The sequence below is a fragment of the Gorilla gorilla genome, chromosome 9 (genome assembly GCF_029281585.2).
Source record: "Gorilla gorilla gorilla isolate KB3781 chromosome 9, NHGRI_mGorGor1-v2.1_pri, whole genome shotgun sequence".
Taxonomy (NCBI): domain Eukaryota; kingdom Metazoa; phylum Chordata; class Mammalia; order Primates; family Hominidae; genus Gorilla; species Gorilla gorilla.
Genome location: NC_073233.2, coordinates 7,209,114 through 7,232,696, shown reverse-complemented (window position 1 = coordinate 7,232,696; position 23,583 = coordinate 7,209,114). Strand labels below are relative to the sequence as shown.

Here is a 23,583-nt window from a genome sequence, read left to right as displayed (position 1 = left end):
CCGCCTCCTGCCTCTGGCAGCCCCAGATGGGACTTGGACCCCGCAGTTGCTCTCCCGGACCCTAAGCTTCTACCCCTGGATCTAGGGCGGAGCTGGGTTTGCGGACCCCACGGTTCCCGGCGGGGCGGGGCCCGGTCGCCCCTCCCCCTCCCCGCCCTCCTGCGCCGGGAGCAGTGCATTGTGGGAAACTCCCGAGCTCTCCTCCGCGTTCGCAGCCGCCGTCATCCCGCGGAGGAGCGCGCAGCCCCGGGGAGGCCGGAGGACGCGTAAGGCGGGGGGCTCCCGGCGGGCGGGGCGGGCGCGGCGTCCTGCGGGGCGAGGACCTGCGGGGCGAGGAGGCGGCTCCGGGCCTTGAAGGTCACTGGGTTTGCGCGCGGGCCCCCCAGTTCTCCAGGGCGCAGCTGATCCCGGGAGAGGGAGGCGGCGGCCGGGATGTAAGTGCCACAAATAGCGAGGTTGGGGGGGCAGACCACCTGCTCTTTGCAAACTTGATGCCCAGCAGCTGAGCCCCCCGAGAACTGCAGGGGTGAAGGGACGGCTGGGCTTCCCTGGGAGGTGGCAGCAGCTGGGCCTCTTCTGGAGACGCCCTCATCAGGCTGTGACCTTCGGGTGACCTTCAGTGTGGTCAGTGCTCCCGGCGGGGGGTGGGGAACGTGCCTCCCTTTCTCTGCAGGTCTGGAGGGCATTTCTCATCCTTCCCTGGGAGAGGCAGACAGGCGGCCTCTGAGGCTTTGGGGCAAGACCCACTCAGGTTCAGGGCGGCTGGGCCCCCAGGGCCCTTCCCACCTCTGCCTCGGTCATTGAGAATCTGGGCACCGCCTTTCCCACAGCCCAGAACCCTGTCCTCCGCCCTGACCCGCGGGCCAAGCGCAGCATGTGCCCACCCTGTTTAACGCCAGGAACCCTCTGCCCACAGAGACAGCACAGGCTTGGGCTGGGCAAGGACTCCCTGCTCCAGGGCTGGAGGCAGGCACGGCCCATGCTGAGGAGGGGGCCCCAGAGGCTGGGGAGGGGCAGACGGCCCTTGGAAGCACAGCCCCACGCTGACTTCCTGGAGAGACACCCCAGTTTTCTCAAGTCTGGGTTCTTGTGGGCCCACCCACCCTGATGGCTGCCTGAGATCCCAGCTCCTGCCCCTCCCCCCCCTCCTCCCCCCGGGACCCTGGCCAGGTCACAGCCTCCGTGCTTTAGTGTCCATCTCTGCAAAGCAGGAATGCTCTCCTGAGGAGGGGATGCAGTCAGCTCTCCCACTGGGACTCCGATCACCTCCTTGGAGGGAAGAATGCTCTTCCTTCCAGTTCTCTGGGCCTGATGCTTACTTCCCCACCAAGAGCCTCCTGCCCCCGGCTGGTGGGAGGATGTGGCATTTGCATGGGCCATTTTATGGAGCACAGTGGGGTCCCCTACCTCCTCCCACCTGTGCGTGGCCCTTGCCTCTGCGGCTGGAGGGGCCCCTTGAGGAGTGGTCATGGACAGACGGAGTCCAGGCCGTGAAAGAGAAGTGTCAGAGGCCCACAGGAGGCCCCTGAGCTGGGGCTCCAGAGAGTCCAGAGAACTGGGCAGGGGCTGCCTGGGGACCAGGTGGTCAGGGCAGCACAGGGGGGACTGGACCCGTGCGCAGCCTCCCTTGTGTCTCCCTCCAGGCCCATAGAATGCCCAGGGGCGACAAACTGTCCTGAGCCCCTCTGGTGCAGCCACCTGCCTGTCCCATACGCCCCGCCCACCATGGAGTCCAGAGGGAAGTCAGCCAGCAGCCCCAAGCCCGACACCAAGGTGCCCCAGGCCACCACCGAGGCCAAGGTACCCCCGGCAGCGGATGGGAAAGCCCCCTTGACCAAGCCCTCGAAGAAGGAGGCCCCGGCCGAGAAGCAGCAGCCGCCAGCAGCCCCCACCACGGCACCTGCCAAGAAGACCTCGGCCAAGGCCGACCCTGCCCTTCTCAACAACCACAGCAACCTGAAGCCGGCCCCCACGGCCCCCACGGTCCCCAGCAGTCCCGATGCAACCCCGGAGCCCAAGGGTCCTGGGGACGGGGCGGAGGAAGATGAGGCTGCCAGTGGGGGTCCTGGGGGCCGAGGTCCCTGGTCCTGTGAGAACTTCAACCCCCTGCTGGTGGCTGGGGGTGTGGCCGTGGCAGCCATAGCCCTGATTCTCGGTGTGGCCTTCCTGGTCCGGAAAAAATAATACCTGGGGGCCAGGCGGGGGGCACGGAGCCACTTCCTGTACAGACCTGAGGAAGCCAGTGCATGCAGAGTTCACCCTTACCTACGCGTACACACGCACATTCATTACACACCTACATATGCCCCCAACACACGCGCACAGTGAAGAGGACGCCCGAGCCCACCCCTGCTGACCCAGGACTTCCCCAACCTCCAGGGCAGAAAGAGCCCAGGCTCCAGGGTCCACAGCACAGGATGTGGGGAGAGGGCACAGCTGGGGAACGGCAAGAAAGGAATGGACCCTGTGTGTGGCCCCCCCACCCCTGGCGGCTGGGTGATCCTGGGCCCCCAGGGCTGGTCTCTGAGTGCAGGTGGGGGTGCCGGCATGGGTTGGGCCTGGGCCCGGCCCTCGTGGAGACATTAAAGGGCGCGGTGGCTCCACTCGCCCCATTTCTGCTCTTTGCATACCCCCCGGGAGTCTGCCTGGGCCAATGCAGTGGGATGGACCTGGGGTGGGCACTCACCTCAGCAGAGCCTCAATGCCACCTCCCCACACCACCCAAGCCTAGCTGGGTGGGAAGACGGAGCCCTGAAGCCTGCGTGTGGAGGGGAGCTGCCCAAGGGTCGCCTTCCCCAGCTTGTGCTCCAGGGGAGCCCCGACGCCGGCGGGGAGGCAGGGATGTCGAGGGCCCCTCACAGCTGTGCCCGCCCTGCCCCGCTAGACTGCCCCTCCAGCTTGCACCCGGCACCACCTGAGTCTAACCAGCGTATAATGCAATAACAGGTAGAGTAGAACTGCTTTTGGCGGCGACCGTCACACACTGTCCTCAGCCCACTGCACCTGGGGAGGCCCCTCGTGCAGCCCCTCCTTAGCACATCCAGTCCCAGCGTGGCCCTTGGCGCGCAGCAGCAGGCGAACTCCCAGAAAGTGGTGGTGGGCACTGTGAGAACGTGGCCTGCCCTCACTGGCCAGTGGCCACAGGAACCCCGGGCCTGAGTGGAGGCTGAGTCTGAAATAAACTCTGTCGTCTAAAGGCTGCTCTTGCATCCTCATCTGCATGTGGCTGGGAGATGCAGGGGCGCATGTGTTACGCCCACACCCCAGGCTTTCCAGGGAGGGATGCTGCATCCAGGACCCTCTGACGGGACCCCCTGTCACTCCTATGCCCTTATCCCGGGGGCCTCGGCCTGGATCCCCACCCAGGCCCTGCCCCATCCTCCTCCCTGGCCTTCCTGTGGGTCCTGACCCAAGATGGACACCCAGGGGCTACAGGACCAGGGAGCAGTGAGGACATGGGGTGTGGGGAAGGCAAGCCCTGCTTCTCAGGCTGAGCTCTCCAGCCAGGCAGGGGCCCTTCCGCAGCCCCCACTGCAGCGAGCCCCACATCCTGAGTGCAGAAGAGGCTCCCCTCAACACCTCTCGTCCATGGACCCCAGCCCAGTCTCGCCAGGTGTCCAACCGGCAGGCCTGCTGGTGGGCCTGGCCACGGGCGAGGCTGCAGCATGCGGGCCAACAGGCAGCAAGGCCTGCGGTGCCTGGGAAGGGCTCTTTTGAGCTGTCTTCCTGGCCCTGGGTCTCACCCGACGGGTGGCTAAGGCCAGCAGACAAGAGCTCCCTGACCACCTCCTCCCCCAAGCCTTCTTCCAGCTGGTGTTGGGGGACAGCCGTGTCTTCCTCCTGCCCTTCTGGCACCTGGCACACTCCCTCCCCAGAGCAGCAGTCCTCGTCCATGCACCCACACCCAGGCCCAGACAGACACGGAGGGCCCACAGGGTAGAACCAGCTAAAACCGACCCTGTTGCTCCCACCCAGGCCGCTCTGTGACAGCCTCCCTTGACTCCCACTCATGCTGCTGCCTCCCAGAAGTCAAGGAGGCAGCCTACCCCTTGAGCCCGCTGATCTGAGCCCAGCGTACAGAGGAGAAGGCTCTGTGCAGACGCTGCTCACACCTCCGGCTCCCAGCTCACCTGCCCCACGGGTGCCAGGCTACCTCTCTGACTGGCCAGCAGGGCCCCTCACCACCCTTGGCCTGCCTTCCAGTCGCCCATTCTCTCCATTCTGCGGCTCGTGCTTTAAAAGCAACCAGCCAACCCTTTCTGATATAGTAGGGGACTTGAAAGGGGCTGAGAAGACTGAAGATGGTCTGCCACCTTTAACCACAAGGCTTGGCGCTTTGGTGCGGATATTCCACCCACGATGCTGCCTCATTTTACTTAGCGATTCTCTATTAAACGATGCTTAGATTTTCCAAAACTTTTTCAACTTTAGACAAAGCAGGAATGAAAATCCTTGTAGGCTGGGCACGGTGGCTCACACCTGTAATCCCAGCACTTTGGAAGGCCGAGGTGATAGATGGCTTGAGCTCAGGAGTTTGAGACCAGCCCGGCCAACACAGTGAGACCTCCGTCTGTACAATAAAAATATAGCTAGGTGCAGTGGCTCATGCCTGTAATCCCAGCACTTTGGAAGGCCAAGGCGGGCGGATCACGAGGTCAGGAGTTCGAGACCAGCCTGACCAACATGGTGAAACCCTGTCTCTACTAAAAATACAAAAATTAGCTGGGCCTGGTGGCAGGCGCCTGTAATCCCAGCTACTCAGGAAGCTGAGGGAAGAGAATCGCTTGAACCCGGGAGGCGGAGGTTGCAGTGAGCCGAGATCATGCCACTGCACTCTAGCCTGGGTGACAGACCGAGACTCCATCTCAATAAATAAATAAATAAAAATTAGCCAGGCATGGTGGTGTGCGCCTGTGGTCCCAGCTACTCAGGAGGCTGAGGCAAGAGGATTCCCTGAGCCAGGGAGGTTGAGGCTGCAGTGAGCTATGACTGTGCCACTGCCCTCCAGCCTGGGCAACACAGCCAGACCCTGTCTCAAACAACAACAAAAACACCAAGAAAATCTCTGTAAAACCTATTCTGGGTTTGTGGTACAGCACGACGTCTTTTCTGGGTTTATTGTATAAACACAAAATCTACTGTCTTAACCATTTTGAAGTGCACAGTTCAGCAGCATCATGCGTATCCATTACCACCGTCCACCTCCAGAATGCATCATCGCTCCAGAGACTCTGTCCCCATTACACATGGACTCCCCGTCCCCTCCCCTTAACCCCTGGCACCCACCACCTAGTTTCTGCCTCAATGGCTCTCCCAAATCTAGCATTGCAGATAAACGGGATGGTGTAACATCTGTCCTTTCAATTGGCCTATTTCACTCAGGGTCCATCCATGCTGTAGTCTATTCAACTTCCCTTCCTTTTTATTTTATTTTTTGAGACGGAGTCTCACTCTGTCACCCAGGCTGGAGTGCAGTGACACGATCTTGGCTCACTGCAACCTCTGTCTCCCAGGTTCAAGCGATTCTCCTGCCTCAGCCTCCCGAGTAGCTGGGACCACAGGAACTCGCCACCACAGCCGGTTAATTTTTTTTTTTTTTTGTATTTTTAGTAGAGATGGGGTTTCACCATGTTGGCCAGGCTAGTCTCGAACTCCTGTCCTCAAGCGATGCACCTGCCTCGGCCTCCCAAAGTGCTGGGATTACAGGCATGAGCCACTGCTCTCGGCCTGTGCGTTTTTTCTTTGCGGGAATGCTCCTCACTTGTTGCATTTCTTGCGGTGTTTTGCATCCCGAGCCCTTTGCCGCTTGCAGCATCCAATTATCTTCTCCAGTCAGCAGCCACTTGCCTTCCAGTGTTTCTGGAGCACAGACGTTCTAAAAACCCGAGTTTATCAAACTGGAACCATTCTCCCATTACCGAGTAAGCTTTTAGATTCGTGGGCAGAAGGATATCCTGCCACGTTCGAGTCTCATGTTCCTGGCATTTACTCACGCGTAGGCGTTTCATCCATCTGGCACTTAGGTTGTGTGTGGAGCGAGCCAGGGGTCTCACGTTTCTTGCCCATGAGATGGGACGGCCCCAGCGCCAGGGAGTGGATGGTCCTCTGCCAGCCCGCAAGGCGGCGCCAGCTCCTGCTCCCGCTTCCCAGCACAGCCTGTTCTGAGCCGGGCCCCACTGCCTGCGACTGTGGCTCTTTGTCATGTACTCACCTCCTTATTCCTCTTTAATCTCCCGCAGGTGCTCAGCTACTGGCTTCCCTCCCGGGAGGAGGTCGGAGTCTCCGCCTGGGATTCTGAGGCGTGGCTTTTGCTTCACAGTGCCCCTAAACCTCAGTAGCGTAGGAACCTTTCTGAAAGGAAAACAAATTATCAGGGATGCCCAGAGCTTATCAGTTCACTTTTATTACAGAACACTTTTTTTTTTTTTTTTTTGAGAGGGACTCTTGCTCTGTTGCCCAGGCTGGAGTGTGATGGCGCAATCTCGCCTCCCGGGTTCACGCCATTCTCCTGCCTCAGCCTCCAGAGTAGCTGGGACTACAGGCGCCCACCCCCACGCTCGGCTAATTTTTTTATTTTTAGTAGGGACGGGGTTTCACCACGTTAGCCAGGATGGTCTCCAACTCCTGACCTCAGGTGATCTGTCCACCTCAGCCACCCAAAGTGCTGGGATCACAGGCGTGAGCTGCCGCGTCTGGCCTCAGAACACTTCTAAGGTCTCAACAAATACCAGATATAAAATGTGTATAAAAAGGTCACGCTGTGAAGTCAAATCGCTTATAAGGAAATCTGGAAAACGGGAAAAAAACAGGAAAGCTCCAACGCTCAGCATCATCTCTAGGGACAGAGGCGTCCACGGGTCTGGGGTCTGGGGACTGCCTGAGGCAGGCTGTGCCCCCCAGGCTCTGCGGGAACTCCCTGGAGACCTGCAGCTCTAAGCCTTGCTGGGAAGCTGCACCAGCATCTCAAGTCCCCCATCCTCGTGTTAGGAGCCAGCGACACACGTGGCTTCCTAGGGTGCACGTGGTATTTATCACCCAGTGCAGAACGGGGTGGGCTGGGGGGAGGTTTCTCTGTTTTCCTCTCCAGCATCCCCTCCCCACTGCTGAGAGGGTGCGACTCCTCTCCCGGGACTCCCACCCTAGTGCATTCTTGGTGAGGCTGCTGATCACCTCCGGGCCCTTCCCTAGACACGGGCAGGGTCCCAGGCGGAATCCTCCAGAAGCAGGGCACAGTGAGCAAGGCCCACGGGGGCACTTTCTGCTGCAGACTCCCACCCCGGGCCACTGCAGGTCCCGGCCTGACTCTTGGGTGTCTCCCTGGTCCCAGGGAGGGCTCCTTGCCTTTCGGTGACCAGTCCCTGAGCACCTGGACACGCTCCGATCCGCTGTCTCCAGGCCCAGGCTGAGCTTGCACTTGCCCTGGAGGCTCGACTGGCAGAGCAGGGCCTGTGTTGCCCAACTGCGTGCCCCAGGTGGGAGCCAATCGGGGCAGGAGAGAGGTGTGTGGTGCAGCCAGTGCTGAGGCCACCCCCTGGGACCCGCCCCGGCACATGGGAAGGAAGGCACAAGGTAGGTTAGTGTCACCCCCGACTGCAGCAGCTCCAGAAGTGTGTTTGGGAGGGAACGGCCCCACCCCTCCCCGGGGCTGCTGCACCCTGTCCTCCATGTCCTGGACACTAGGCTAGGCCAGCTTGGGACAGGGCCTGCCTCCTTGTTGCAAGCCCCTCCAGGCCACAGAGGCCGGCATGTACCACGTCTGACGTCTCTGGCCAGTTCATGCCAGCCTGGGGGGGCAGACATCAGAGCCAGCAGCCCCTGTCCTCTCAAGTGCTTCTGACGCCCAGGTGAAGGTACCCTCGTGCCCCAGCCCTGGCCCAGCCTCCCTGCATCTTAGCGGCTGTCACTTACTGTCTGCTTCCTGCTTCTGGGTCTGCGTGACTCACAGGTGCTGGGGTCTAACTATCCAGACTCCACCCAGCCCAGCCTTGGTGAAAGGGGAACCTGGCTAAGCCCCCGCTGGGAAAGGGCCCTGTCTGGGCCACGTCGAGGACTGCCCAACATGCCCCTTCCAAAGAAAGAAGCCCATGTCTCCTGGTCCCAGCCCTCAACCTGAGGTCCACCTGGTAGTCGGGCTGAGCTAACAGAGGGCACCCAGGGCAGCCATCTGTGGGGGATGTTCTCAGGAAGGGGGTAGAGTCGGCCCTCAGGATCTATGGGTTCCGCATCCGTGGATTCAACCAAGCAAGGATGTTAAATATTTGAAAAAACAAACATGGGTGGTTGTGCTTTTTTTTTCTCGTTATTTCCTAAACAACACAATACAGCAACTCTTCACACAGCAGTTACATTGTATTAGGTATTATAAGTAATCTAGAAATGAGTTAGAGTACACAGGAGGACACGTGTAGGTTATATGCAAACACTACACCATTTTTTTTTTTTTGAGATGGAGTCTTGCTCTGTCGCCCAGGCTAGAGTGCAATGGCGTGATCTCTGCTCACTGCAATCTCCGCCTCCTGGGTTCAAGCGATTCTCCTCCCTCAGCCTCCTAAGTAGCTGGGATTACAGGCGCGCCACCATGCCCGGCTAATTTTTTCTATTTTTAGTAGAGACGGGGTTTCAGGCTGCTTTCGAACTCCTGACCTCGTGATCCCCCTGCCTCAGCCTCCCAAACTGTTGGAATTACAGGTGTGAGCCACTGCGCACAGCCCCCCACCCTTTTTTTTTTGGAGACCGAGTCTTGCTCTGTCGCCCAGGCTGGAGTGCAGTGGCGCAATCTTGGCTAACTGCAACCTCCGCTTCCTGGGTTCAAGTAATTCACCTCCCTCAGCCTACTGAGTAGCTGGGATTACAGGTTCCCACCACCACACCCAGCTAATTTTTGTATTTTTAGTAGAGATGGGGTTTCACCATGTTGGCCAGGCTGGTCTCAAACTCCTGACCTCAGGTGATCCACCCGCCTTGGCCTCCCAAAGTGCTGGGATTACAGGCGTGAGCCACCATGCCTGGCCAAACACTACACTATTTTATAGCAGGGACTTGAGCATCTGCAGGGGTCCTGGAATCAATCCCGCACGGATACTGAGGGACATCTGTACATCTGAGTCTGTGAGTCTCTGAGGCGGTGCTTCTGGTGCCCATGGACTTCGAGGGATGGTTAGGAGTTTGATAAGCGGAGGGAAGAGCAGCAAGTGCAAAGGCTGCAAGGGAAAGGCTCAGCATGCCCCGAATTCACCAACCAAGGCAGCAGGGGTGATGGGAGGTTCTGTGGCATGGACCAGCCCCGAAGGGCAGACATCTCCAGGAACGGCCCCTCTCCCACCCATCCTTGGATTCCAGCACGTGCAAGTTCTGGAGGCAGGAAACGGAACAAAACCTTTTCACTGCCGATGACATGTCCTGTGACCCTCCCACACTGTGAGTCTCTCGGTCTCCAAACAAAGGCAAGACCCCAGGTTCCGGGAATTGCCACCCGCTCTGGCAGAGCCCCTGATGCTCAGCCCCCAAACCTGCTCTGCTGGGGCACTCACTGTGAGATGCATCCGAACTCCACGGTCAAGGGGCAGGCGGTGAGCCCCACGCCAGGACTTCAGACACGAAGCTGGACAATGGCTGAGGAAGGAGGCTCAGTAGGGTGGGATGGTGAGGCGGGCGGTCCAATAGGCACAACCCTGGACACCCCACAGTGGGGCCAGGGACCCACATCAGTGACGCCGTTACCCCCAAGTCTGGGCCCCTTCCCAGGAGATATCACCCAGACTGGGCTGCTGACTGCAGACCTCAGGTGCTCTGCCCATGGCTCCCCCATAGCTGCCCAATCATGCCCAGGTGTCCTGTCACCTGGCCCAATGTCAGCCCTAAACAGGGCCTGAGGAGCACCCTTTCCCACCGGCCAGGGATAGAGAGGTGGGGAGCAGAGGCTGGCCTCTTGGAGCGGGGGAGATAGCGGTACCCTGGAAGCACCCTTTCCCACCTGCTGGGGATAGAGAGGCACGGAGCAGAGGCTGGCCTCTTGCAGGGGAGGAGATGGCGGCACCCTGGGTGGGCACACAGGGTTGGGGGCTGCTGCGGAGTAGCGGAGCAGCAACAGACCACCTGCGGGCACCCACACTCCAGGGCTCAGCAGTGAGGGTACAAGGGTGATCTTGCCCACAGGAGACTCGGGAAGCCTGGGAACTTCGGGTGCGGTTCCTGCCTCCTGGCTGGCTGCTGCCCTTGGGCTGATGTTATGGCTTGCTGGTGGGGCCCTGGCTGGCCACCCTGACTCCGAATGCCATGAGGGACATGCACTTTCCCAGGATTGGCTGTGCCGGGAACCAGCGATGCCCACACACAGACATGACACCTTGGACTACGGTGGGGACCCAAGGGTACACTAGGGGGCACACCACCTGTGGACACAGGTGCACAGACACGCATTAGACTTGCCGCCAGTGTGAGGGCCAAGCCTGGCTTCCAGCTTCCTCCTCCATACTGCTGTTCTAACTTGGGGGAGGGGAAGAGGAATGGGGAGGGGGCTGCTGCAGACTCAGCCCTGCACCTGTGGCTGGTCCAGCTCAGCTCCATCAGGGACACCTTGGGGCCAGTGCAGGTGGGGCTGGGCAAGCAGGTAGACCTGCTCCAACCTGCCCCTCCTGCTCCCGGGTTTGAGGTCCACAGTGTGTGTCTGTGGGGGACAAGATCCTGTGCAGATCCAGAAAGCTCTCCAAGCGGCTAGGCCCAGCCTGTGGTGTGGCCGCAGGCCTGCGAGGCTTCAGACACCTCCACCCACTAACACCCCCACCCACCTAACACTGGACACTCACTCAGCTCCGTCTCTGCTCCCCAACCCAACTCTCGGCCTTGCCTGTGCCAGGAGCTCCCAGCTCCCACTTCCCCTGTGGCGGGAGGGCTCTGTGTCAGGTGAGGCAGGGTGCACTGCTTGTCTGACGGGGGTCAGGGACCCTTCTGCCAGGCTGGGCCAGGGAGAGCCAGAGGCCAGTGGCTTTTTTTTTTTTTTTTTTGAAAAGGAGTCTCACTCTGTCGCCCAGGGTGGAGTGCAGTGGCGCAATCTTGGCTCATTGCAACCTCTGCCCCCGCTGGGTTCACGTGATTCTCCCGCCTCAGCCTCCCAAGTAGCTTGGATTACAGGTGCCTGCCACTGCTAATTTTTGTATTTTTCTTAGTAGAGACGGGGTTTCACCATCTTGGCCAGGCTGGTCTTGAACTCCCGACCTCGTGATCCACCCGCCTGGGCCTCCCAAAGTGTTGGGATTACAAGCTTGAGCCACCGCGCCGGCGGAGGCCAATGGTTTTGAGGGGGTGTGACCCACAGAATTCCTCACCTTGGCTGTTCCCAACCATGACGGTTCCCCTGGTTGGAGCAGAGGCTTGGTGGGACCTTCATACCGGCAGCAGGGGGCCAGGGACCTGGGCGGCCCGCTCGCCTGCTGGCTCTGTCTCAAGCGCCCTTTTGGCCTCAAAGGGTGCCTGCCTGTCTGCCAACCACTCCACGTGGTCTCACCCCCTCCAACTACAGTCTAAGGAAAAACTGCTTCAGGCCAGGCGCGGTGGCTCACGCCTGTATTCCTCGCACTTTGGGAGGCCAAGGCAGGCAGATCGCTTTAGATCAGGAGTTCGAGACCAGCTTGGACAACAGTGAGACCCCTCTCTACTCAAAACACAAAAAAATTAGCTGGGCTTGGTGGAGTGTGCACCTGCGGTCCCGGTTGCTCAACAGGCTGAGGTGGGAGGATCGCTTGAACACGGTAGGCAGACGCTGTAGCGAGCCGAGATCACGCCACTGCACTCCAGAGGCCCTGTCTCAAAAAAAAAAAAGAAAAACTGCTTCAATTCTCCTCACCAAAGCCAGCACGCCCGAGGTGTCCCCATCTCAGGAAGTGACACTCCGTCCTCCCAGGAGCTCAGCCCGACGCCCCACAACCCTGCAGGCCTCCCCGCGACGCCCCCGTCCTGGACCGGCGGAGCCCACCCCGCCTGCTGGACCCCGCCGTCCCCCTCCCTAGTCTCCGGGGACACCCGGAGCTTCTGACCCCGCAGCCCCCCGGTCTCCCCTGCTCCTCGGGTGTGGCCACCGGAACACCACGGGCACCTTCGCGCCCCGACACAGCCGCTTGGCTCTGCTGATGCCCGCGCCCCCACCCCAGGCCAAGAGCCCTAGCCCGCGCGCGCTCAGACTGCGCATGCGGCCGGGGAGGACCCTCGCGACCCTACCTATTGGCCCCTGCCAGGCTCGGATGCCGAACCCGCCGGGGCCAAAGCAGGCGCGACCTGCAACCGCCCGGGCGCGCGGAGAGGCGGGCAGCCCAGCCGACCCGGACCGGGTACGAACGGGCAGGCGCCCGGTCCCACCCGCTCCGCCCCCGGCCGCCAGGGCACGTGACCCGCGAACTCCCGGGCGCGCCCAGACGCCGCGCACGCGCAGACCCAGTACCCAGCGCCGAGCCCGAGCCATGGCGTCCGAGCGGCTCCCTAGCAGGCCCGCCTGTCTGCTCGTGGCCAGCGGCGCCGCCGAAGGTGAGGCCCGGCGGCCGGGGCCAGTGTCCGAAGAGCGTCCGCGAGGGGGCTGCCCGGGGCGGGAGGTTCGGGACACGGTGGGCGCGCGTCACGTGGCGCCGGAGGCCGAGGCCGGTGGGGGCGCCGGGCAGGGGCCGGGGGCGGGCGGAGCGGGGTCGGTGTCGGGATGGAGCTCGGGGCGGGGTCGGGGGGTCGTGATGGATCCCGGCGCCGCGTCGCTCCTCCGAGTCTCGTCTGCCCGGCGAGGCGGCCCGGGCCCGACGTTTCTAGCGGAGGGAGCCGCGTGCCTGGGCCTGGTCTCTGAGGCCGCTGCGCTGCGAGAGGGGAGCCCGGCTGTGGGGAGGGGCCATTCTGGGAGTTGACCCAGCTCTGAGGTCGGGCGGCCGCGGGGACCCTGACCTTCTGAGCCACCGGCTTCTGAGGAGACCCGGAGCCCCCTCCTGGAGAAGGCGCCCCTCGGCCCCCGTCCTGGGGCAGGGGTACCAGGGCGATACTGGCCTGGGGCTCACGCGGGTCGGAGCGCAGCGGGGTGCGTCCCCTGGCGCTGAGCCTGCAGGGTCTCAGGGCTGCAGGGGAGGGATGAGCAGCGGAGCACGAGGGTGCCTGGCCTTGTTCTGAGCGTTTTGGAGAGGGAAGTGACCAGCCCAAGGTCACCGCACCACGGAGAGGTGGGGGCCGGGGTTGCGACCCAGAGGTCTGCCTCTTGAAGTCTGTAGCTCCTCCAGTGTGGACGAGGAGATGGGGCTGTGGGGTTGTGGCGTCACGATGTGCTGAGCTCCAGGGGTCCTGAGTGATGCCCCCAGACTGCGGGTGGGAGGAGCCTCGAGTGGGGTTCAGTCCTGGGGGGGTGGGTTGGGGCTTGTTTCCAGAGCAGGTAGGCGTGAGGAGGTCCGGCATGTTGAGGACATGGGGTCTTAGCGCCAGCAGGCTGGGGGCAGCACTTCAGGAGGCCGGAAGGGCGGGCAGCTGGGGGAACAGCCTGCGGCAGTCTACTGGGCACTTTGTTTTTCCTCGATAAGTGGACATTTTACAGTGAATATGTATTAACTTATATAAGAATGAAGAGGCCGGGCGCAGTGGCTCACGCCTGTAATCCCAGCACTTTGGGAGGCCGAGGCGGGCGGATCACGAGGTCAAGAGATCGAGACCATTCTGGCTAAAACGGTGAAATTCCATCTCTACTAAAAGTACAAAAATTGGCTGGGCGTGGTGGCACCCTCCTGTAGTCCCAGCTACTCGGGAGGCTGAGGCAGGAGAATTGCTTGAGCCTGGAAGGTGGAGGTTGCAGTGAGCCGAGATCGCAGCACTGCACTCCAGCCTGGCGACAGACCGAGACTCCGTCTCAAAAAAAAAAAAAAAAAAAAAAAAAAGAATGAAGATAAAAATGAAGCTGAGGGATTGGGCCCCAGAGTTAAAATAAATGTAGAGAGATACAGCTTACGCTACTTTGGAATAAACTTGTAAGTGCTCTCTGGCAGGCAGGGTGGGCGGGGCTGTGTCCTTCCCCTGGTAGGACAGAGGCCCCCAGAGCCTTCTGGATTGGGTGTGGTGTGTTGGGTTTCTTTTTTAAAAGTTTTTTGAGGGGCCGAAGGACGCTAGGAAAAGCTGGGGGGGAGGGGTATAATCCCAGAACCCTTGTGAGGAAAGGGTCCCTCTGAGCGGCTTCCCTGGAAGGGGTGAGGAGGGGCCAGGAGACTTCTGCATTCTCCATGGTGCCTGAGGGCCTGAGTCCCTGGTGGTTCAGTGAGAGGATGAGCTGAGCTCTGTGACCCTCACACACCCGGGTTTGCCTTTCAGAAAGGTCTCTCCTGGCTCTGTTAGCACTAGGATGAGGCTGGGGTGTGGGAGTGGCATGGACAGTTGAGGTGGGCTGCATCCTGTCCCGGCTTCTGGCTGAGGCTGGAGGTGACAGTGCCAGGCTGGGGAAAGAGCCCGCCATGGGGGATGCAGGTCCGGGGATGGCCTACCGTTCTGGCAGACCTGGCTGTGCCCCTCTGACTCACGTCTTCCCAGCTTCCTTCTCCTGGATGTGAATGGGTGGCTGGCCCTGCCCCAGGGCTTCAAGTAGTGGTCCCTGGGTGTAGGGGAGAGGGCTACTCCTCAGCGTGTTCTGGGGTCGGTCGAGGCCATGGGGGTGTCTGGGTAGCCCCCTGAGGCGGGGCACGCTAGTCCTGTCGAGCCCACACTCACTGGGACCTTCTGCAGGTGTGTCGGCCCAGTCCTTCCTCCACTGTTTCACGATGGCCAGCACTGCCTTCAACCTGCAGGTGGCCACCCCTGGGGTAAGTCCAGCCTCTCCTTCCCCACTGGACACTTGGGGTCTGTCTCCACCTCTCCGGGGGCAAGGTCAGGAGACTGCCGCCGCTGCCTGGGAGGAGTGGGGAGGCCCTGCAGTTGGTGGAGGGGTGAAGAGTCTGTAACCAAACCCTGGTGGCGTCCGCTGGTCCCAGTCCCCATTTCCTGGGCTCTGATCCCCCATCTGTGATGAGGGAGACCTTTTCTTTTTTTTTTTTGAGATGGAGTTTCGCTCTTGTTGCCCAGGCTGGAGTGCAGTGGTGCGATCTCAGCTCACCACATTCTCCGCCTCCCGGGTTCAAGCAATCCTCCTGCCTCAGCCTCCCGAGTAGCCGGGATTACAGGCATGCGCCACCACGCCCAGCTAATTTTGTATTTTTAGTAGAGACGGGTTTTCACCATGTTGGCCAGGGTGGTCTCGAACTCCCAACCTCAGGTGATCCACCCGCCTCGGCCTCCCAAAGTGCTGGGATTATAGGCGTCAGCCTCTGCGCCCAGCCCAAGGGAGACCTTTTCGCTGTGGGTCTGTGCTTCTGCACGTGTGTGAGGAGGAGACCAAGGCGCAGCCCTGGTGTGAGGGACACATGTTTCCACTGGGAGGAATTCTCCACCCTCTGATCGTGGGGGACCCAGGGATATCAGATGTAGATAAGTCACAGTAAGGATGCATTATGTATTTGTCACTGCGGGTTTTTGTTTATTAATTATGTATAAAAATGTTTGGTTGGTGGGTTGGCTAGGAAATAAACCACTGAGGCTGCTGCTGGGACAGGCTCCCCGACCCTGGGAGATCCAGTGAAGGAGGCTGGGTGGTCGGGGGCCTTTGTGCCTCAGGGGGATGCTGTTGGGTCCCTTGTCAGCTTTTTCAGGCTCCCTCTGAGCCGACAGGGATATCCCTGGTGCTGACCCTCGGCCCCTGGGCTCTGCTTCTCCAGGGGAAAGCCATGGAATTTGTGGATGTGACCGAGAGCAATGCACGCTGGGTGCAAGACTTCCGCCTCAAGGCTTACGCCAGCCCCGCCAAGCTCGAGTCCATCGATGGTAGGCCCAGGACCCACTCCTTGGGGGTGGGGTGCCTGGGACCTTGGAGGGTCAAGGGTTCCAGATAGGTTTGGGGTCTTAGGGAGCTCCCTAGCTCTGCCCCTGAAGCCCTGTGACCATTTGGGGCAGCCTCCAGCCCCACATCCTGGGCCCCAGAGTTTCTGAGCCCCTCTGGGGAGGAGAGGTGGTGAGTGTGTGGAGACAGGAAAGTCAGGGGGGCCCTTGGGAGCTGTAGCCCATAGAGGAAAAGGGACAGATGACATCACCAGGCTGGCTGGTCCCTGTGGAGGGTCTGTCCTGGCCACGCACTTGGGCCTGGTCCTGCAGGTAGTCTCACTTTGACATGTGGCTGCTACCTGGTCTGTGGTCTCCCCCCAGGTGCCCGGTACCATGCCCTCCTGATCCCCAGCTGTCCTGGGGCCCTGACCGACCTGGCCAGCAGTGGCTCCCTGGCCCGTATCCTGCAGCACTTCCACTCTGAGAGCAGTAGGTGACCCCTGGGACCCAGGGGAGGGGTTGGATGTGCAGTGTCACAAGAAATGGGTCTCCCACCAGCAGAAGAGAGGTGGGAAGACTCCAGGTAGGCGTTCCTGGATCTCTGGTCAGTGGCCACTGCAGTGGTTGTGGGCAGGAGGCAGGGACTGCCCCTTCCCCCAACACACACAGACTTTGTCGTCTTCTGGTGACCATCTTGCAGGCCTCTGGGCGGGCTCCCGAGGGTGGGTGGCCATGCCATCCTGAGCAAGGCAGGACACCGGCCTGATTCCTTCTGGGAGAGCCTGGCATCCAGGGCTGGGCTTGGGGCTCAAGGCTAGCAGGGGTGCAGGGAGGAAGGCTGTTTGAGGAGACCTGGCAGCTGCCCTGGCTCAGGGTTGGGCTGTGATGAGTGTGTCCACTGGCCGGGGTGGACAAGCCAGCACTCTGCACAGCACCCTTTGTGTGTGGGAGTGGGGCCGCCGTCCCCAGCATGGCCTGGACAGGCAGCAATTGTTTGTGGCCACCTCAGCCGTGGGAACACACTCAGCCTTTCGGATGGAGCCAGGGTGTCCCCACTGCAAGGCACAGGCATTGCCTCAGGCTACCTCCCACCCGCCCAGGGGCGTCCTGTCTAGCCGGGGAGGGTCCTTTCCCACAGCGCCTGCCAGTGTGGCAGGCGGCCTGGACGGCTATGCAGTGGGGCTGCCGGGCAGCGTCCTAGGGTTTGGTAAACAGACCTGGAACCTCAGGACCTCCTCTCTGCGTGTGTCTCGGCTGCCAAAACCTGAGATTTCGGCTCTAAACCAGAGCCTAGTCCTGAAGCACCAGCTCCCCCGAGCAGATTCCTGATGCCCGCCGTGCGGGCTGAGCCAGGACACCCGGGTGCTGAGCCCAGTTTCCAGGGAAACCTGGGAGGAGGGGCCAGGCAGGCTGCACAAGCCTGGGGGAGCCACAAGCAGGGGCATCTGGGAGGAGCTTCAGCGTGCAGGTGGCGGGGTCCAGGGCCTCAACGCCGTGTGCGGCTTTCAGAACCCATCTGCGCCGTCGGCCACGGTGTCGCCGCCCTGTGCTGTGCCACCAACGAGGACAGATCCTGGGTGTTCCACGGCTACAGCCTGACAGGGGTGAGTGTCTGGAGGCCAAGGCACCCTGTGCTCCCTGCTCTGTCCTCCTCCATCACAGCCAGAGATGAGAACGGAGACTCCAGAACCTCTGGCCCCTAGTCTCCCGGAAGCCCAGGCCCACTCACCAGGGGACGTGGGGACGGAGGGGCATCAGACCTGCGTGTGCAGTCAGAAGGGGCTGAGAGCCCAGCCAGGGTGTCCTCGGAGACACAGCCTATATCAATCTGAGGCCCAAAGGCTGTGAAGTGGGCTCTGTGGACACTGGGGGTGGCTGTGGGAGTGGCTGATCCACAGGCCCTGAGGCAGGGAGAGGTGGCTGCTGTGCGGAGGCTGGTTTCACTGGAAGTTAAACAGGCCTGGCCCCCAGCTCAGATGTCACTTTCCCTGCTGAGGGGACCCTTCCTCAGTGGGTACTCAGTGGTGCCCTCCGAGGGGTGACACCAACCCAGTCTCAAGTTACAAGTGGGCGTGACCCCTTGAGTGAGTGCTTAGATTCACTCCTGCCCAGAGGGTGCCCCGCCCCAGCACTCTGCCCAAGGGGCTCACCCCACCAAGCCCTTCTCATTCTAGTCACCTGTGTGCTCCGGTGCTGGGGGAGCTGGCCCCTCCTCCCGTAGTGGCCGTGTCGCTCTCAGGGACACCCCATGGGAAGATGGCTAGACTTTGTCATCTCTCCGGCCTCCAGCCTTAGCAGCTGTCCCTGTTATGAGCAGTGACACCCCCGGTCCCACTTGGTCGGGTGAGGCTCCCTGCCCTGATTTGACCTTCCTGACCCCTGGGGTGGGCCGCAGGGCCCGGGCCTGTCTCAGGAGCCCCCACCTCGCTCCCGCAGCCCTCTGTGTGTGAGCTCGTCAGGGCCCCCGGCTTCGCCCGCCTGCCGCTCGTGGTGGAGGACTTCGTGAAGGATTCGGGTGCCTGCTTCAGTGGTGAGCCTCGAGGGTGCCCCCTGCACTTACAGAAGATGGGGTGGGGGGCTTCCCTGCTGCAGCCTGGGGGAGAAGCCTCCTGGGCCCTGGGTTCTATGGGCCCTGGGTTCTATAGACCCCCGTGGCACTGACTCAGACCCAGACAGGCTGACCTACTGCTGACCCTGGGAGCCCGCCTGGAGTTCGAGGTTCTCGGTGGGTGGGGTGGACATTGCCTGAGGCTGGTGCCCTCGGTCCTCCCCAGCAAGTGAGCCTGACGCTGTGCACGTCGTGCTGGACCGCCACCTGGTCACGGGCCAGAATGCCAGCTCCACTGTCCCGGCCGTGCAGAACCTGCTCTTCCTCTGTGGCAGCCGGTGAGGGCACCAGGGTGGGCACATTCCTGCCACATCAGCAGAGCTGCACCCGGTGCTTTTGCCCAAGCCTTGACCACATGTCTGTCCTGCAGGAAATGAACCTGCTGGGTAGATGCACCCCCTGAGACAGCCCAGGTGTCTCCAGAGGCAGCCCCGTCTCAGGCTTCAGGGACCCCGCCTCTTCCCTCCTGACAAGGGCCCTGGATGGCAGCCTGGTCTGGCCCTGATGGGATTGTTGGAGGCCTCCTGGAATCAGCTCTGAGGGGGTGTCGGCTCTCCTGGAGGGTCCAAACCCCCATCCTCCTGCATGTTCTCTGGTAGGAGGCAGAGAAAAGACCCCACGTGCCTGGAGAGCTGTGCTAGCTGCTGGGTGGTCCTCGGGAATTCCAGGCTGGGTTTTCTAGGGAGGACTGGTTGTCACGTGTGGTCACTGTTGACTAGACAGAGTCGGCTCGGGGGTCCTCTGTGTGGGTTTGCCCTGCTGTGGCCTGTCTGCCACCCACCACCTCTATCACTGTTGGTGGGGGCCTTGAGGGGAGGGCCCAGCCGGCGGGAGCTGGCTCAGAACTTTGGCCAAAGGTGAATGGAATTTTTTAGGAGCAGCAGCCTCCTGCCCCAAGGCCGACCGGCACTGGCAGCACTTTCCTGTTGAAGAAATCTTCCTGGCGTGTGGTTTCAAAGTGTAAGCACCTCAGTGATGCACCCTGTCCTGTGTAAGCATTGAGAGGCACGTTTACTTGTGAATATGAGACCGTGAGATTCTCAATGATAGGAAAGTGCTGTCCCCCACGACCTTGCAGAGTGGCCTCGGGTAGAGCGGCTATCAAGAGCAGACAGTGGTCCAGCCTGCTGGGCACCTGGCCTGGGCCGTGGCCCTCCAGCGGGCTGCCCCCTGGCCCCAGTGTAGGGCGTCCAGGAGAGGCTTAGGCCGTCTACTTCCTCACAGTTCCCCAGTTTGAGCCATCGAAGGCCTTCTTCCTGCCCACCTCCCCGTCTCAGCCACAGCCGTTCCCAAGCACCAGCGTGGCTCCTGGTGCCAGTGACCTGCCAGGAGGCCCCTTGTGATTATAAAACCGTTCAGTTGGGCCAGGCACAGTGGCTCACACCTGTAACCCCAGCACTTTGGGAGGCCGAGGCGGGCGGATCACGAGGTCAGGAGATCGAGACCATCCTGGCTAACATGGTGAAACCCCATCTCTACTAAAAAAAAAAATATATAAAAAGTTAGCCTGGCATGGTGGTGGGTGTCTGTAGTCCCAGCTACTTGGGAGGCTGAGGCAGGAGAATGGCGTGAACCCGGGAGGCAGAGCTTGCAGTGAGCTGAGATTGTGCCACTGCACTCCAGCCTGGGCAATAGAGTGAGACTCCGTCTCAAAAAAAAAACGTTCAGTTGGCTGGGCGCGGTGGTTCACGCCTGTAATCCCAGCACTTTGGGAGGCCAAGGTGGGTGGATCATCTGAAGTCAGGAGTTTGGGAAAAGCCTGGCCAACATGGTGAAACTAAAATACAAAAATTAGCTGGGTATGGTGTCAGGCGCCTGTATTCCCAGCTACTTGGGAGGCTGAGACGTGAGAATTGCTTGAACCTGGAGGGCGGAGGTTGCAGTGAGCCAAGATTGCACCATTGCACTCCAACCTGGGCAATGAGTGAAACTCCGTCTCAAAAATCAAAAATAATAAAATAAAGCCGTTCAATAAGGAGAATTTGGAAAAAAGTGGAAGAAGGAAGCACTGCAGCCACATCCCCGCCCTGAAGGCTGCGTCCCTCCAGTGCCTCGCAGATTAGTCAGGATGCCCACTTAGCACTGGCCACGGGGCCTTGCTCTGTCCCGGGTCCACTCTCATCCCCGTGTGGTGATGGACCTCTCTGGACAAATGCTTTTTATTTTATTTATTTATTTTTTGAGATGAAGTTTGTCTCTCGTCACCCAGGCTGGAGTGCAGTGGCACAATCTTGGCTCACTGCAACCCCTGTCTCCCAGGTTCAAGCGATTCTCCTGCCTCAGCCTCTGGAGTAGCTGGGATTACAGGTGTGCGCCACCACGCCTGGCTAATTTTTGTATTTTTCATAGAGACCGGGTTTCACCATGTTGGCCAGGCTGGTCTCGAACTCCTGACCTCAAGTGATCCTCCCGCCTCGTCCTCCCAAAGTGTTAGGATTACAGGCGTGAGCCACTGCGCCTGGCATAATTTTTGTTTTTAGTAGAGATGGGGTTTCATCATGTTGGCCAGGCTGGTCTTGAACTCCTGACCTCAGGTGATCCATCTTCCTCAGCCTCCCAAAGTGCTGGGATTACAGCCGTGAGCCGCCACATCCGGCTAACAAGTACTTTTTAATTTTTATTTTATTTTTTGGATGGAGTCTCACTCTGTCGCCCAGGCTGGAACACAGTGGCACGATCTCGGCTCACTGCAGCCTCCGCCTCCCGGGTTCAAGTGATTCTTCTGCCTCAGCCTCCCGAGTAGCTGGGACTACAGGTGCACATCACCACACCCAGCTAATTTTTGTATTTTTCCTTTTTTTTTTTTTTTGAGATGGAGTCTTGCTCTGTTGGCAGGCTGGAGTGCAGTGGCACGATCTCAGCTCACTGCAACCTCTGCCTCCGCCTCCCAGATTCAAGCAATTCTCCTGCGTCAGCCTCCCGAGTAACTGGGACTACAGGTGCATGCCACTATGCCCAGCTAGTTTTTGTATTTTCAGTAGAGACGGGGTTTCACCATGTTGGCCAGGATGGTCTCGATCTCTTGACCTCATGATCTGCCCGCCTCGGCCTCCCAAAGTGCTGGGATTACAGGCGAGCTCATGTCTTAATGTCCTAGTCCATTTGGGCTCCTATAAGAAAATACTGTAAACTGGCCGGGCACGGTGGCTCACGCCTGTAATCCCAGCACTTTGGGAGGCTGAGGCAGGTGGATCACCTGAGGTCAGGAGTTCGAGACCAGCCTGGCCAAGATGGTGAAACCCCGTCTCTACTAAAAATACAGAAATTAGCCGGGCGCGGTGGTGGGCGCCTGTAATCCCATCTACTTGGGAGGCTGAGGCAGGAGAATCGCTTGAACCCAGGAGGCGGAGGTTGCAGTGAGCTGACATCGTGCCACTGCACTCTAGTCTGGGTGACAGAGCAAGACTCCGTCTCAAAAAAAAGAAAAAAAGAAAATACTGTAAATCTAGTGGCTTATAAACAACAGAAATCAGTTTCAGTTTTGGAGGCTGGAAGCCCAAGATGAAAGCACCAGTAGATGCAGCCTCTTTTGTAAGGGTGATGGTCCCATCATTAGGCTGTGCCCCTGCCCTGTGACCGGATGACCTCCCAAATGCCCCACCTAATACCATCCCCTTGCAGGTGAGGACTTAAGCAGGTGGGTTTTCGGGGGACGTGTTCAGGCCACAGCAGGGTGGATGAAGAGCCAGTGAGCCTCACTGAGCCCCTCTGGTCAGCCAGATCTGACATTGAGCCCAGCATTGAAGATCAAAGCAGGTGGGGCTTTGGGATGTGAAGTGGGTTCTGACACGGGGCCCCACAGACCTGTCTCCGTGTGAGCTGCCTGCAGGCCCCTGCGTCATTCCTCAGCTGCGTGCGAGGCCTCTGGCTTGGAGAGCCTCCCCGCTGTGCACAGTTCTCTCTCTGCCAGGGCAGGGCTTGGGGCAGCACCAGGCTGGGGCAGAGGAGGAAAGCAAGAGGACAGAACCTCCGGAAGAGCAGCGGAGGGCGGGTGAGGATTTCCCCATATACCAGTGTGTGTTCATCTACCCATGAGGAATAAAACCATGCAGCAGCATGCAAATGGTGTCCTGGTGTTCGCAGCAGAACTGCTCATGGTAATGGATAAGTTGTTTTCATACAGTGGGTTGTCAATATGTTTAATAATCATTGGTATCTATTAATAAGAGCAATATATTCATACAGTAGATTATTTGGCTATTAAAATGGAATGAAGTTATTTTTAATAGGATCTTGCTGCATTGCCCTGGCTAGAGTGTGACTATTCACAGGCGCAGTTGCTGCTCGCTGCAGCCTTGAACTGGCCTCAAGTGATCCTTCCACCTCAGCCTCCCCAGTAGACAAGACTGCAGGGACACACCCCCATGCCCAGCTACTGCAGGGACACAGCCCCATGCCCGGCTAGGAGGGACACACCCCCGTGCCAGGCTAGGAGGGACACACCCCCGTGCCTGGCTAGGAGGGACACACGCCCGTGCCCTGCTAGGAGGGAAGTTCTTTTACGTTCTATGATGTGGGCGGACCTGGACAGAATGCTGAGTGAGTGAAAGAAGACTGTCTCAAAAGGCCTTTACCCTGTGATACCATTTTTGTGAAATATCCAGAAAATGTAAGTCAGAAAGTAGATTGTTTGAGGCTGGGAACAAATAGGTATGAGATTTCATTTTGGGGTGATGGTTTCACAGTTCTAAGATGACTGAATCATAGGGGCAAGTGGGTGAACTTGATGTTTGCAAACAACACTCACAAACTTAGTCACATCCCCAGAGCCCCATTCTGCTGGGCCTCCTTGGAGATAGTGGTGCTGTTAATAATTGGGAGCCACAAGACCTTTGATGTCCTCTTAGGACTTAGCCTGTTGACCGGCTCGGAGGCAGAGGCCTGGCCTCCTGTGGGAAGCCTTGAAGGGTGGGAGGGACTCCTCAGCAGTGGGGGTTGGTGTGGGGAAGGCTGTGCCCACTCAGCTCTCCACCCCAGGAGGAGCCCTGCACTGGTCTTGATCAAGGGCACTGGCAGCCCAGCTGCCTCCCTGGCCTGCTGCTCTGCCCCAGAGTTGTCCCCTCTTGCACCCTGGATGGGCGGGGCATGCCCAACGCAGACTGGAATTGAGGGGCGGTGGCCAGATG

General features: G+C 59.9%; 3 protein-coding genes across 10 annotated transcripts; 2 read left to right on the top strand and 1 right to left on the bottom strand.

Moving 5' to 3' along the window:
- The first annotated feature begins 158 nt into the window (after positions 1 to 158).
- On the top strand, positions 159 to 3,199 carry CEND1 (cell cycle exit and neuronal differentiation 1). 2 transcript variants are annotated; one of them, XM_004050382.5, is made up of 2 exons: positions 159 to 266; positions 1,644 to 3,199. In XM_004050382.5, exon 2 carries the CDS (start codon positions 1,726 to 1,728, stop codon positions 2,182 to 2,184), a length of 459 nt encoding a protein of 152 aa, XP_004050430.1. In that variant the 5' UTR covers positions 159 to 266; positions 1,644 to 1,725; the 3' UTR covers positions 2,185 to 3,199. The 2 variants fall into 2 exon arrangements, with proteins under 2 accessions (XP_004050430.1, XP_018891786.1); XM_019036241.4 differs by lacking the exon at positions 159 to 266 and adding an exon at positions 294 to 434.
- A 1,878-nt stretch (positions 3,200 to 5,077) lies between these two features.
- LOC115936215 (uncharacterized) lies at positions 5,078 to 12,342 on the bottom strand. Its single transcript, XM_055355774.2, is given in 6 exon segments — positions 5,078 to 9,243; positions 9,246 to 9,461; positions 9,464 to 9,590; positions 9,593 to 9,754; positions 9,756 to 11,802; positions 12,214 to 12,342. Coding segments are annotated over 5 exon segments (633 nt in total). The 5' UTR covers positions 9,798 to 11,802; positions 12,214 to 12,342; the 3' UTR covers positions 5,078 to 9,157.
- Positions 12,237 to 22,520, top strand: GATD1 (glutamine amidotransferase class 1 domain containing 1). 7 transcript variants are annotated; one of them, XR_010135421.1, is made up of 9 exons: positions 12,237 to 12,516; positions 14,722 to 14,798; positions 15,747 to 15,852; positions 16,231 to 16,338; positions 17,359 to 17,453; positions 18,286 to 18,379; positions 18,624 to 18,735; positions 18,828 to 19,052; positions 19,333 to 22,520. XR_010135421.1 is itself a non-coding variant. In XM_031015952.3 (8 exons), exons 1-8 carry the CDS (start codon positions 12,237 to 12,239, stop codon positions 18,832 to 18,834), a joined length of 879 nt encoding a protein of 292 aa, XP_030871812.2. In that variant the 3' UTR covers positions 18,835 to 22,520. The 7 variants fall into 7 exon arrangements, 6 of the variants coding, with proteins under 6 accessions (XP_030871812.2, XP_030871813.2, XP_055211746.1 ...); XM_031015952.3 differs by having other exon boundaries at positions 18,828 to 22,520; XM_031015953.3 differs by lacking the exon at positions 16,231 to 16,338 and having other exon boundaries at positions 18,828 to 22,520.
- Positions 22,521 to 23,583: the final 1,063 nt, after the last annotated feature.

Bases quoted from the DNA above. Each gene is read 5' to 3' on its own strand.
- GATD1 (XM_031015952.3), top strand. From the start codon at position 12,237: ATGCCGAACCCGCCGGGGCCAAAGCAGGCGCGACCTGCAACCGCCCGG. The intron at 15,853-16,230 runs GTAGGCCCAGGA...GTCTCCCCCCAG, and splicing joins CAAGCTCGAGTCCATCGATG to GTGCCCGGTACCATGCCCTC. The intron at 18,380-18,623 runs GTGAGCCTCGAG...GGTCCTCCCCAG, and splicing joins TTCGGGTGCCTGCTTCAGTG to CAAGTGAGCCTGACGCTGTG.